Consider the following 13,744-nt stretch of genomic DNA (forward strand, 5'->3'; position numbering starts at 1 on the left):
TGTGCGAGCAGAAGTAAATTCGGTACCCCATAAAAGGATGCCAAACAATCTGCTAAACCCTATTTAAGGTGAATACAACAAGGATTCATACACTCCAGCAAGAACGATGAACCCTTCTGACTATAGCTCCTTACCACGTTGGGTGAGAAACAAGAGAATATATCCTTCAATTTTAGCTCCGCATACACAGACTCAACCATGTATGGAGAACCAAAAACCCGGATACGTAGTTGCGTCAATGCGGGACAGTTACATATCAGATGATATGAAGTACCATAATCGCATTCACACAAATCACACGAATAATACTCAGCACGTTGAATAGTAGCCATGTGATAATTGAGTTTGCAATGTCCAGTCAGAGCTCTGACCAGAATACTGCAATGATGCTTGGAGAAATGCAGTAGACACTTTGACATTTTCAGATTTAAATCTGGTAGAAATGCTTTTGTCTGAGCGCAAGTTTCCAAGCTGCGCCAGTAGCTGGCATGTTTGGATGCAGCCCAAGAACGAATCTTGTGCTTCATCCAACTAGTTGAAAGTGGTAAAGCTGGTTCAGGACCAACGAAATCATTCGTTGCACCAGCTCTAGCCAACTCATCAGCCCATTCATTTCCAGTAATACCAGAATGGCCGGGTACCCATAAGAAGTAAACAGCATTTGAAATGCTGAGGTCTTCAATTTGAGTTCGACATGCGATCACTAGATTCGACCGTGAGTCATTCGAACTGAGTGCTTTTAAGGCTGCCTGACTGTCGGAACAAAAATAAATTCGTTTACCACAGATCCTCTGCTGAAGTGCCGATTGTACTCCACACAGAATCGCGTAGATTTCTGCTTGGAACACAGTACAGTATCTACCAAGTGAATGAGACTGCTCCAGCCTCATTTCACGGCAGTAGACACCAGCACCAGCACGGCCATTCAACAGAGAACCGTCCGTATAACAAACTATGTGTTCATCAAGTTGTCGTTCCAGACAACCAGACAACCATTCCTCACGAAGAGGATAGCTCACATTGAATGTCTTGAAAGGAAAACTGCATGTGAGAGTTAGGTCACTAGGAGCGAGTAAATACTCATCCCACGTAACCATTTGAGACCACAAGCGAGTGTGGTTAGTAGCATAGTCTAAAGGGTTACTGTTCCAAAGCTCTGTAACCTTAAGACGGTATGCACAAGATAATGCTTCATGTTTTAGGAGACACTCAGCTTTCTAATCTCTGCTTGCCGAAGCGATGAACAAAGAAGTCGATTGCTAAGCATTGCGTGTATCCAATTTGTGATACTTGAAGGTATGCCATGACCACGGGCTGCTTCCAGAATTGAATTGAAAGACACGTTATCAAAGGCACCTTCAATATCTAGGAAAACTCCCAAGCAAGATTGCTTTTGTGAGAAAGCTTTTTCAATGTTGTACACAACATCATGTAACAGGGTTGTAGTGGACTTTCCACGCTGGTAAGCATGTTGCATTCCATGTAGCGGATGCACGCCCAGACTAACATTCCTGATATAGTGATCGACTATGCGTTCCACTGTTTTAAGAAGAAATGAGCTAAGACTGATAGGCCTGAAACTCTTCGCTTCCTCATAAATGTCGCGACCGCCTTTGGGAATAAATTTGACAGTTATTTCCTGCCAGGCTCTTGGAATATATCCTGTCGCAAGACTAAAAGTAAGTATTTTCTTCAAAACATGTTTGAAATATACATACCCTTTCTGCAGTAACACTGGGAAAACTCCATCCTTTCCAGGAGACTTGTACGGAGCAAAACTCTCAACTGCCCATTTGACCGATTCAATCGTCACAACGCTTCGAGCAAGGGCCCAAGAATCGTAACTACCTGAAAAAGTCTCGGGAAGAGCTGTCGGTGATGGATCCATACATCCTGGAAAGTGAGTGTTGAAAAGATAAAGAAGTACATCACCTTCATCAGACAAGTGTTCACCATCTGAAGTTCTTAAGAAACTGACATTAAAGTCCTTAGACTTCGAAAGTAACTTATTTAATCTGCTAGCCTCGTTGAGACTAGAAACATTTGTGCAGAGGCTTTTCCAACCACTTCGCTCAGACGATCGAAGAGCATTTTTGTAAGCCCTTCGAGCCGACACGAATGCCCCCGACCCATCTCTGCGTCGGTGGTTCCAAGCTCTTCTGCATAGTTTCCTTAGTCTAGCAAGTTCAGCATTCCACCAAGGAGTTCCTCTAGTAGCTCGCACAATCCGAAGTGGACAAGCCTCTTCATATGCTGCAACTATGAGTGAGTTTGTCTCGTCGACAACATTTTCCAAATCAATTGGGGTTTCAATTGTTGGTTGGTACCCGTAAAATCTAGTCGCCAAGCCCTCTTCATAGAGGTCCCAGTTTGTAGATTTGGGATTACGATATGTGATAATATCAAATTTAACGTTTGAATGATCAAAGAGTATGTACTTATGATCAGACAACGAAGGTTCGAGCTCATCGGAGACGAGTCAATTCACCAACTCATGCGCAATTCTATCAGAGCAGAGAGTTACGTCCAAAACCTCCTCTCTTCTAGCTCTCGCAAAAGTTGGACGGTTTCCTGCATCGACTATGTGCAGGTTTGTACTGTGATGTGATGTGATGTGATGTGAAGTGAAGCCACCATCAGTTCAAGGACTTGCCAGTGGATGCGGGTAGACTTACAGTAGCCCCGATATGACTCATCCATTCACCTTCTTACTATAGCTGTTACCGAAAAGCGAACAAAAAGGGTTGGGCGGATACGTAAGTAGAGTCACTTACTCGTATTCCGCGGGAATAAAAGATGCTCTTCCAACCATAATATCCAGTGCATGGATGAAGCATATCGCTATACATGCTTGAACCCGCCTGATGGTTTGTTTGAGAAGGGCGCGTCAGACTCATGTCAAACCTTCAGAAGGAAACAAGTTTCCTTCAAGTGACTTGGGCTGGCTATCCACAATCCCTCGTCCAGTCATCAATTCGTCCGATGCCCTGATGCTCCCTCCTCTTTGCGCCCCCGTGCAAAATGTTTTATATTGATAAATACAATGAAACATAGTGTAATGAAATTAATATAACATAAAATGATATAATAGATTACAAAATAATATAATATAACATAATATAATATAATATATTTTAAATAATTATAATATAATACAATGTCATACAATATGATATAATATATTACAAAACACGATATAAAATAACAGTTAATGTAGAGTGCAGGAAGTAGAATATTTCTCTTCTAATAACAATAATAATATCTACAATAAATCTATAATCTATAAAAATAATATATGTTATTGTTATTGATGACAAATTAATAATAATAACAATAAATATAATTATGGAAATTACAATAAAAAACAATATAATATAGTACAATGAATTATATACTAAATAATAGAATAAATAAAATGATATGTTGCGATATGCTATGATATTATATTACTTGAATTTATATGTCATTTCTCATCCTCTCATTCTGCCATCAACGCATTCCATAGACCATTTGTCACCACAGACACACGTGTAGGCATGAAACAGGAACCAGTGAGAACCAAACTCACCTTGTGACGACCTTGATATTTAGTTAAAAGTTACTTTAAAAATGATAACTTATAAGGAAAACAAATTTATATTTTGCGCAGAGGTACGTAGTACTACTCATAATAAACCCTATAATATAATATAATATAATACAACATAATGCAATACAATATAACATAATATAATAAAATACAATATAATATAATATAATATAATATAATAAAATAGATTATAATATAATACAATATAATGTGATATAATGCAATGCAGTATAATACCATACAACATAGTATATTATAACATAAAATAGTGTAAGACGATAATATATGAAATAATATGCTATGATACAATATAACAGTTAATGTCGCAGTGTAAGTTACGCTCTTCTAATAATAATAATAATAATAATAATAATAATAATAATACATGATGTAATAAACAACAGAATTATATGTTGTAATATACTATGATAAACACTGCATTTTAGGATGGGCTTCAACCTACAAGCCATTTCGCACCCTCTCATTCTGCTACTAACGCAGAAGGCGATAGCACCCAGTCGACGCCGTTCTATTGACCAAATGTCATCATAGACGCTCGGGGAGGCATGAGATAGGGACTTGTGAGGACTTAGTTATCTCACCATTTGACGACCGACTATGTGCAGGTTTGTACTGCTCACAAATTCCATCATATCAAAACCCCTCAAATTTATATCTGTGCTACCCCAAATGATATGGTGAGCATTTATGTCACTGCCGATTACAAGCGGTAAATCACTCTTGCAGCAGTATGATACAACCTTTTTGAAGTCATCGCTTGGCGAAGGTTGGTTATGCGGTAAATATGCCGAACAATAGACATATTTCCTGTCTATGCCATCAATAGTCATACCAACTGTGACAGCACAAATATCCTGAGTTGTGAGCTCCGATATGAGAGAAACATCGAGAGCACTATTTGCAAGTATGCATGCTCGAGGCATTTCACGTGGATTAGTCATACCGCTCTTGTTGAAGGCAACAAAAACTGGGTTTAACAATTTTCCAACGTAGAAGTTTCCCCTTTTGGAAATATGGTTCTTGAACCATAGCTATAGAAGCTCTACCTTCTTGCAGAAGTCTGGATAGATTCATAGTTGCTGTACGTTTATGCTGAAGATTGATTTGTGCCACTCTAACCATTATCAATTAGAGTAACGAACATTCGACCTCCAGCACTTATCGTACAACAACTAGAAGAAACCAAATATATTGGCTTATAATCGCCTATAGCGAACCATGTAAGGATTTTTTTTAAATGTTTTAATCAAGAACTGAAGAACTAAAGAACTGAAAAACTGAAGAACTGAAAAACTGAAGAACAGAAAAACGGAAAAAACTACAAATCTGAATCTTATCCATCAACAAGTAACTATTTACTGAATGTGAAAACCAACTTCTAATAGCTTCTAACAGAGTCATGAACGTTGCAGTACCGGATATTTGAAAACTTGATTCGCCACCAAATATAATGCATGCGGCTGCTGCAGTTGATTGATTTACGTCGTACGTGGCTCCACAGAGGAAGCGAGCATCAACCGCGGAAAACTCCAAGCCAGGCTGTGGGCTTTTGCCTATAATCGAAACTCGATGGGATCGATTTCATTGGCTGTGATGTGAAATTCTGATGGAAGATTGTCAATATTACAGTTACCGGCTTCGGAACCGAGGCAGAATAATAATTATGTGGGTTGACGGTGGGTGAGTGGGTGACGAAAAGCAACGGTTCTATAAATAAACCTGATCAAACAAAAAACCGACTATAATTTGTAAATAGTGAGGGATGTTTGGATAAATGAAACCTCGGCAAAATTTATTTTGCTCATTACAGTTCGTTAGGTTTCCATCAAACAGACAATTAGCTACTCACCGTGTGTAGGTTTGATATCTGTGTCAATTCTCCCGGTGCCATATGGTGTAAGGCCAACATAGTTTCAGTGCCACGGGGTTCTTTTTTTCTCACTTGCACGGAATCAAACTAAAGCACTATCCATACTTCAAACTCACGTTTCCGGATCGGATTCAAACACTCCTACGTAATTTCCATCGTATGGCATCACTTGGCAAAATAAAATGGAACTTCGACGCAAGTCTTTCAAAAGTGAGACGGAGCTGAAACATGAAACTTGCTCTGCTGGCACTCGGAAGATTCCACCGACATATTTGAAATTGGATTTTCCCGTTCTACCTAACGGTCCAAAACTTTCACACATTTATATCTCTTCACCTCTTTTGAACCCCTTTGGAGGATGCTGCATCACTTTTCACCGTACATCAACAACAACAACAACAACAACAACAACAAAAACACATCACAACGGTGGCACTAATTGGGACGAAGAACGTGAACATCGTCCGGTGCGGTGAGTTCTGCTGGCGTAGGTGACCGGGGCGAACCTGTTGAAAACCATCACATATTGTTGGTTGAAACGAGATACAAGCAACAAAAAGTAAAAAAAAAACACGGAACTGACGTTTGCAGGATGCCGTGACCGGTCTGATTCCGAGTGAATGGACACTGCGAAGAAACGCGATAGGGTTGAAGGCTGAGTCATTTACTATCAGGATGCAAACCAAAAAAAAAAAACCCTAAATTATAACGGAGCCATGTTAATGAAATGAAACGTATTCAGTAGGTACTGGATAGCAAGGTCATTTAGTGCACTTAGAGTAGGAAAAATAGCGAAAAAATTATTCCGATTTGTTTTCGATGGAATTTTGATCATATTCTGGACACTCTTTTGGCATTTGGATTTTATTTCGAATAAATTCATTCCGTTGTTTCGATACTAGTGTAGGACTTCTCCGCTGCAGTGATAGCTTACCAAATCAGGCCACCATAGTATTGTTTGTTACAAAAACCTGTTTTTTTGTCCGGAACTGAAAGTTCCTTGCCGGATCATAAGTTTTTTTTCTCGGATTCATCGGCTAAAACGTATCTGAATTTACTTGGGACATCTTCTCGCCCCATAGTTTAATAGAACTGTTTCATTGCCCGTGCATGCTTCGTATTTCATAAGAATTTTATGGTACAATTTCCGGGCATGCCCTTTGGCCACTAGCACTCCATTTGTGTGTTTCTTTTGCTTTCTAACTGGTCCAAAAAAGTGATAATTTCCTCTCAGATGAATTTTGACTCATTTGATGGCACTGGTTTCATACATTCAAGCCTTCGTTTACGCACGGAAAACACTCCAATCAAAAAAATTACGATTCAACCAATTTGCTCTTTGATTTGCACGTATTGAAGTAGTTTAAAAATATGTTGTTTTTTAATGCTGTCTAATGTCAAAAATAGCACAGAAGCAAAACAAAAATTGCAATGAAAAATCAACCTTTACTTTAGTTGAAATTCAAACGCGTTTCTTAAACATTTTCATGCAAACGAAATTCGCTTATTATACACGGAACGACCGATTTTAGCTCTGCACCTAATTCGTATTACTGTTTTTGAATTAGTTGATTTCAACAACAAAATTTCCAGAATAACTATGAAATTAGTTAAAATTGAGAATTTATTTTGCTGAAAAAAACTCATATTTTTAGAGAATGTTTTTGGTTGGCGAATATCCTGGACACAAACCAGCAATATTTCAATCCAACACGAAATTCTCATTGACAACTAATTTTGTTATTAAAATCAGAAAATTTGTTTCTATTTATCTATCACCATCATTACTGAAGGACAGCACAAAGAAAACAAAAATGAAATTGGTTTTATTAACAAGTTTATTAGCCAAAAACTCATGAGAAGTGTCAAAGCTAAAAAGGAGAGTCTTATTGCAACTATTTGCAAATTATTTAGATGTTTTTCGCTTGTGTTACAATATATCCATATATAAATTTCTAAACCGATATGTAAAAACGACGTAAACTGTTAGTGTTCAGAATTTGTGCGCATTTGAAGCGATTGTGCGAAATAATGTTTTTCCGCGGAACAGTGAAGTGAATTTCGAATGTTGCACTCTAATTGTATATGTCAAATGATGTTTTTTGTATCTTTCAACCTTCCGGGCTGCGCCGTCCGGTTTACTACTTGTCGATTTCGCGAAGTCGAACGAAGAAAACAGTGATTTATAAAAAAAATTCAAAAAGAACTTTATGTTTCGTTTATGTCTTTTTCTCCAATACAACATCGTATTTATACCTTCCAATATAGAAAAGACAACCGCGACAGAATTTTTTTTCGGTAGTAGTGTGCCATCTAGTGGCTAGTAGTCATTACGGTGTTAACGTTTTTTCGGTGACAGAGCGCCATATAGCTGCAAATTGAAGAAGCCAATTCAACCATTTATGTTGGTTGAAAACAACGTTTTATTTCTCTAATTCAACAAAAAATTAGTTGAATGGAAATGAAGTGTGCCTTAGCTAAGAAATGACAGCACGTTTAATTGGTGAATTCAACAGAAAAAATAGTCTTTTCAATAAATATTTTATTATTATTAAGAGAATCAGAATTAAAAAACCTTAATTAGAAAAAGTAAGATTTTTTTAGTTGTCTCAAAAAATAACTAACTAAAATCAGAAAATCAACTTATTTTTTCGCCAAAATGCTGATTTCGGTCTTTCCGTGTATGTTTGTAAAACTCGTGAAGAGTAATTTTTGACTGATAGTAAATGAATGTTTATCAAAACACTAGTTGTCAGAATATTAATGTGATGATAAATTATCTACATCCTTACTGCTCTGGTGTTACAAGTAGAAACGATTCGTATAAAGTAGTGTTATGCACAGAATTGATAGCCGTTAGAGATATTGCAATTGACAAAACGTGTATAACCAAAACTAGAACCCAGTGAATTGTATGCGTTTGAATTTTGGTCTTACAATCAACTTGATTCTCCATCGTGAAATGCATGTTAATGAATGAGCATCATGTTATCTTCAAGTCATGTACAAAAATTGTATGAACAAAGTGATTAAATTGAAAATGTTTAATATTCATTCATATAATCTGTTGAAACTGTAAGACTTTTTGTTCGTAAGTAATATAGTGGTCACAATTAGAAAGTTTCGTTGACACCAGCACTACTAAAAGACAGTATATTATTTATATTAAATATTACATATTTTTTTTATTATCTTAACATACCGAATTCTCACATAAAAAATCAGAACGTATATCAAAAAGGAATATTTTATTGTCATTTAAAAGCAATAATTGTGCTTAAGTTGAAATAACTAATCGTATTATCTAAAACAACTAAAACCGATTTGTTTTTCAACTCACATAACTGTTAAATCAAAAACAAGGTCGGTTGTTGAAACTTTTTAATCTTTATTGAAATTGAAAGGTCTTGAATAACTGACAGCATTTTTTTTTTCAACCAAAAATTTTGTTATTTAAACCTTCGTTTCTGTTGATCGAAAAACAAAAATGACAGTTCAGAAAAAAAAACAACAATCGATTAGTTGTACCAAATTTTAACCAATCAAATTCAGAAAAACAACTAATATTTTGGTTGTTTCACGATCGCGAGGGGTTCCGTGCGTACACTTATTTTTTACGTTACCACTTTTTACGGAACTCTTTTTACGAACCTCAAAAACTTAGTCTCTTAAATTTTTGGAAACAATAAGGAGAATTCATCGTGCTGACTTGTCTTTTACCCATTCAGACAAAGGTTCTAATTCACTTAATTTAAGGTTTACAATTTAGTTTCTAATGAAAATTTGTTCTAGTCTTAGGAGGAGAGTTGGCATCACTGGAAGTACGATGCGGTGCTTCATTTCTCCTTACTGGAAAACGGGCTAGACTAAACTCCCTCGATTGAGCGGGGAATTTTTGATCAATGCACAGTGGTTCAAAAGCGCAATTTCACGCTCTTAATTGATAACTCATTAAAAATGTGGTTTTCGAGGTACAGTATCTTCAAAAAAGTTGCTCAGAATGATAGACGCCATCTTTTGGCAAATTTTATTCATGTGATTAATACCGCAAAAAGTGAGATAAAAATTTTATTTTAACTCAGGGCCAATCTAAGGGTTACTTCGACAAAGTTATTCAGAAAGTTATTTCAAACAAGTTTGCTGAAGGTACTATTCCCGTAACTTGTGTGTAATTCATGATTTAATGTATTTTCTGAAAAGGGTATCCAAAAACCAGTTTTTGTAAGAAAACATATATATTTTAAATTTATATGAGTTTTTCATGCTATGCAAAGTTTTTCATCATTTAAAACTACACAACTTTCTCAAACATACTATGCTGCTATCATTTCAGTTTAATGAAATAGAGTAATTTTTCATGTTTTTTTAATAAAATTCTGACTTGTCTATTATCAAAAGACGCAGGAAGGTGCAGATGAGACTGCTTCCATATTAAACTACTTCAAAGGAGCTTTCATACCGTGGTTGAATTACTCAAAAACCACGATCCTATGAGTTATCAAGTAAGAGCGTGGATTTGCGCTTTTGAACCACTGTGCAATGGATCTATTTTTCTTCGGGTTAAACGCTAACTTTAGAAATGAGCACGTGAACAAGAACGCATGAAAGTATAGTTTGCGAGCAATGCGAGGAAGATTTATTTGGTATTTTAGTATTTTGGTTAGGAAGTAGATCTTGCCTGTCCGGCTGTCTATTGAAACAACAGAACACAATTAATTAAATGTTTGAATTTATGGCGAACCTCCCGAACGCCGGCTGTTTCGGAAGGACTTTCATAAATTAGTAGGAAGCACATATCAATAGAAAATACGATGAAATTGCAACGTATTCTCGGTAGCTGGCTACCCAGAACAATAAATAACAGGTAAAATTAGTCAAAATTTTACTAACAAGCAACCTCTTCTTGTGATGCATGTGGAAATACAGAGAATTCCTCGACAACATGCTAACTAACAATCCTTGCTTCCCAAGTAGCTAATGATTTGTTTTAGTTTTGTAATACCTAAAGCTAGTTTGATCAAGTTTGATCAGTAACTATCGAGGAAAACAGGAAAAACGATTTCCCCTGTTTGGAGCTAGTGACTGGTTCGAGTCTCGTCTCTGCAGTTTTTTCGAGATATTCATTTCATAAAAACTGTCCCAGAAACTATTGACGCAACCAAAAACCGCTGCCATTTCGCAATGGTTCAGAATCTGTCAATTTTTATGGCTGCGTCCTGTTGTTTACACTCTTCTCCAACCACTTGTGCAGCTGTTGATTCGTTTTCATTAGTTTGTTTCGAAATGCGTGGACTTTCAGCAGAACAACGTCGAAAAATTGTGTACAAATGGTGCACAGAACGCGGACTGTCACTGAGAAAGATAGCAAAAGTTGAAGGAGTAAGTGAAAAAGCCGTGCGAAATGCAATCAGGAAGTTCGGTGAGGATAACACCTTTGGGGATAAACCGAAAACGGGTCGAAAAAAAGGTCCTGCTAACCCTCAGTTGAATAAATGTATACTGAAGGCGTTCGAGAAAAATAAGGAGGTTTCAGTTCAGGATGTGGCCAAAAAAGTGGGCACTTCGAAGTCAAACGTTCTTCGTGCTAAATAATGTTTGAATCTTCGAACCTCTAAAAAGCAGAAACAACCAAAGCGTAGTTCGAAACAAGAAGCATCGATCAGGCCGTGGGTTCGAAAGCTGTACAATACGATTCTTGCTGGAAATTTGAACTGCATAATCATGGACGACGAAACCTACGTGAAACTCGATTACAAATCCTTGCCGGGACCACAATATAATTCGGTGCGAGAAGGGCAAGTGTTAAACCAGTCCGAGACATCGATTGAAGTTGAAAAATTTGGTAAGAAAGCTATAGTGTGGCAAGCAATTTGTAGCTGCGATAAGATTTCGAAACCCTTCAATGAACAGCGCAATATACATCAAGGAATGTTTACAAAAACGACTTCTACTCATGATTCGAAACCACAAGGATCCCGTTGTCTTCTGGCCAGGTCTTGCTTCTTGCCACTACTCGAAATCAACGGTAGAATGGTCACTTTCGTCCCAAAAGACATGAATCTACCAAATTGCCCACAACTTCGACCAATTGAGGAATTTTGGGCATTAACGAAGGCACATTTTGGGAAACATTTCTCGGCAGCCGAAACCATTCAACAGTTCGAAAAAGATTGGAAAAAAGTGTCAAAACTTGTCGCCAAGAAGTCTGCACGGAATTTAATGAGGAATGTTCGCAAGAAGGTGCGCCAGCTAGTCTACAATGGCTAAGTAGCAAATGCTGAGAATAATATTCTGTTGTTGTAGTCTAATATTATCAGTATAACGAATAAAATTTGAATATCTAATATTTACAGCGAAATTAAAGTGCGTCCATACTTTCTGGGACAGTCTTTAGTTGAATTCGCATGTAATTTATTCAATCTGTTTTTCTTCGTTAGATACTGATCTAATTCAAATCCTAGACCTAGGTTTTTCAGAACTGGTTCCTGGAATACATTTAAAAGCTAAAATAAGTTTGGAATTCGTATCCAGAATTATGATTCAGTTCGGGAAAAAAAATGAGCATAATGCAGCATAATGAGAGAGTGCGAGTTCGTTTTTCAACTCATTTGAAATGTGGAATTAATAAAAATTCTTCTAATAGGTCAAGTATTTCAGCTTGGCGTCACATTGTTGAAGTGAATTCGAAACCATATCAGGTGGTTTAAATGTGGCTTCAGTTTGTAAATTGCTTGTATTGTTCATCGATTGACATTTTTAGTCACATCCTTAACGAATTCGAAGAGTAACTGTTTAGGTACAAATAATCTGTCTAAAACTGGAAAACTATTAGTAAGCTCGAAAATGTCTTACAAAACTAGAAAACCTAAACTATATACGCGTCGATAGCTTGCCATTTGCAAGCGATCGAAAGTCTTTCTGTAATGTTTGAATCCATTTGATGCAAACATTGCATTGAGGCGGGGCTTGTCGATGGAACGGTGATCTCGGATCATGATGATTTGCTCTGTATACGGTATTGGTTATGGAAATATAGTTTTCCGGTAAACCGTTACCAGACTGTGTAGCTTATGGTAGGGTAAACGCACAATATTGAGGAGACATAATAATTTCCAATTTTGATTGTCAATTTTGTTCATTATTTTCGAATGCGTTGAGATTTAAATTAAAAAAAGCGACTTCTGTACGCGATAGAACGTCTCCGAAGTTCAAATTTACAGTCCCTGATATTACTTGAAATTTAAAAATACTCTAAGATTTGTACCTAATTGAAAGAAATTTGGGTAATAAATTACTAAATCGTGGGCAATGAAAAAAACTGTAGCTTTTGTATGGTTTTCCCATGGTTTTAGTTAAGTGTGCTTTGGTTTTTCATAGTTTTAAATGGTTTGGTTCTTCCAAAAAAACTTTCAGCTATGTTAGGCAGATGCAAAACCGAAGCCGAATATACGTTTTCTTTAGACAACTCAGTATGGACATTGTATCAGATGTATAAACGTTGCTTCCGCCGTTTTTTCCAAAATTAAAAGCTTTATTGCGAAAAAGTGGTTACAGATGTATTATTCAAAGTATTGTCCGTCGCTAGCGACAACTTTCTCCCATCTTTCCGGCAATTTTCGGATCCCGGCTCGAAAAAAGGAGTCCTCTTTTGACACTATCCATGAAGCAATCCATTTTTCCTACTTTTCGAACGATTGAAAATGTTGATTTGCCAGGCCGTGTGCCATCGAACGGAATAGGTGGAAGTCAGAAGAGGCGACATCTGGGGAATACGGCGTCTGGGGCAAGACTTCCCATTTCAGTGTTTCCAGGTACTTTTTGACCACTTTTGCGACGTGAGGCCGAGCATTGTCGTGTTAGAGGATGACTTTGTCATGTAGCTCTTGATATTGTGGCCGACTAAGCCGCATCAGTTGCGTTCGGTAGCGATCTCCACGTTCTTTTACTCAGAGCAGCATCACTGTAAGTTTCTGAGAGCATTCGATGCGCTTCAGCTGCATTTTTTTCGAATTGTAACAGAAAAGAAAAACTTCCTGCAAATGGCGAGAATTGGGCACATAAACAGACATTTTCGAGCGTTAATATTACGAAAACAAGAACAACTGTCACTGGAACGGCGATGACAATTCGTTAGGCACTGTACACACTCACTTTAAAGGCATTATCATCTATGTATTTTGACCAGCCTCAGCCGGTACAGCCACCTATCGGAAAACGGCGGAAGCAAAGTTGTACATCTGATACTTCGACAAAAAACTAATGAG

The 13,744-nt window shown here is 37.1% G+C and overlaps 1 protein-coding gene across 3 annotated transcripts in view; it reads right to left on the reverse strand.

Annotated features, from left to right (window-relative positions):
- Positions 1-13,744, reverse strand: part of LOC131431886 (uncharacterized) — a 380,408-nt gene that overhangs the window by 122,767 nt on the left and 243,897 nt on the right. The window contains exon 2 of one of the 3 annotated variants that reach the window (XM_058597831.1): positions 5,460-5,986. The exons of the other annotated variants lie outside the window; for them this stretch is intronic. Coding sequence (XP_058453814.1) covers positions 5,460-5,519 — 60 coding nt within the window. The 5' untranslated portion in view covers positions 5,520-5,986. The remainder of the gene's footprint in view (positions 1-5,459; positions 5,987-13,744) is intronic. 3 annotated transcript variants of the gene reach the window in all.

Source organism: Malaya genurostris, chromosome 2, assembly GCF_030247185.1.
Source record: "Malaya genurostris strain Urasoe2022 chromosome 2, Malgen_1.1, whole genome shotgun sequence".
Classification (NCBI taxonomy): Eukaryota; Metazoa; Arthropoda; class Insecta; order Diptera; family Culicidae; genus Malaya; species Malaya genurostris.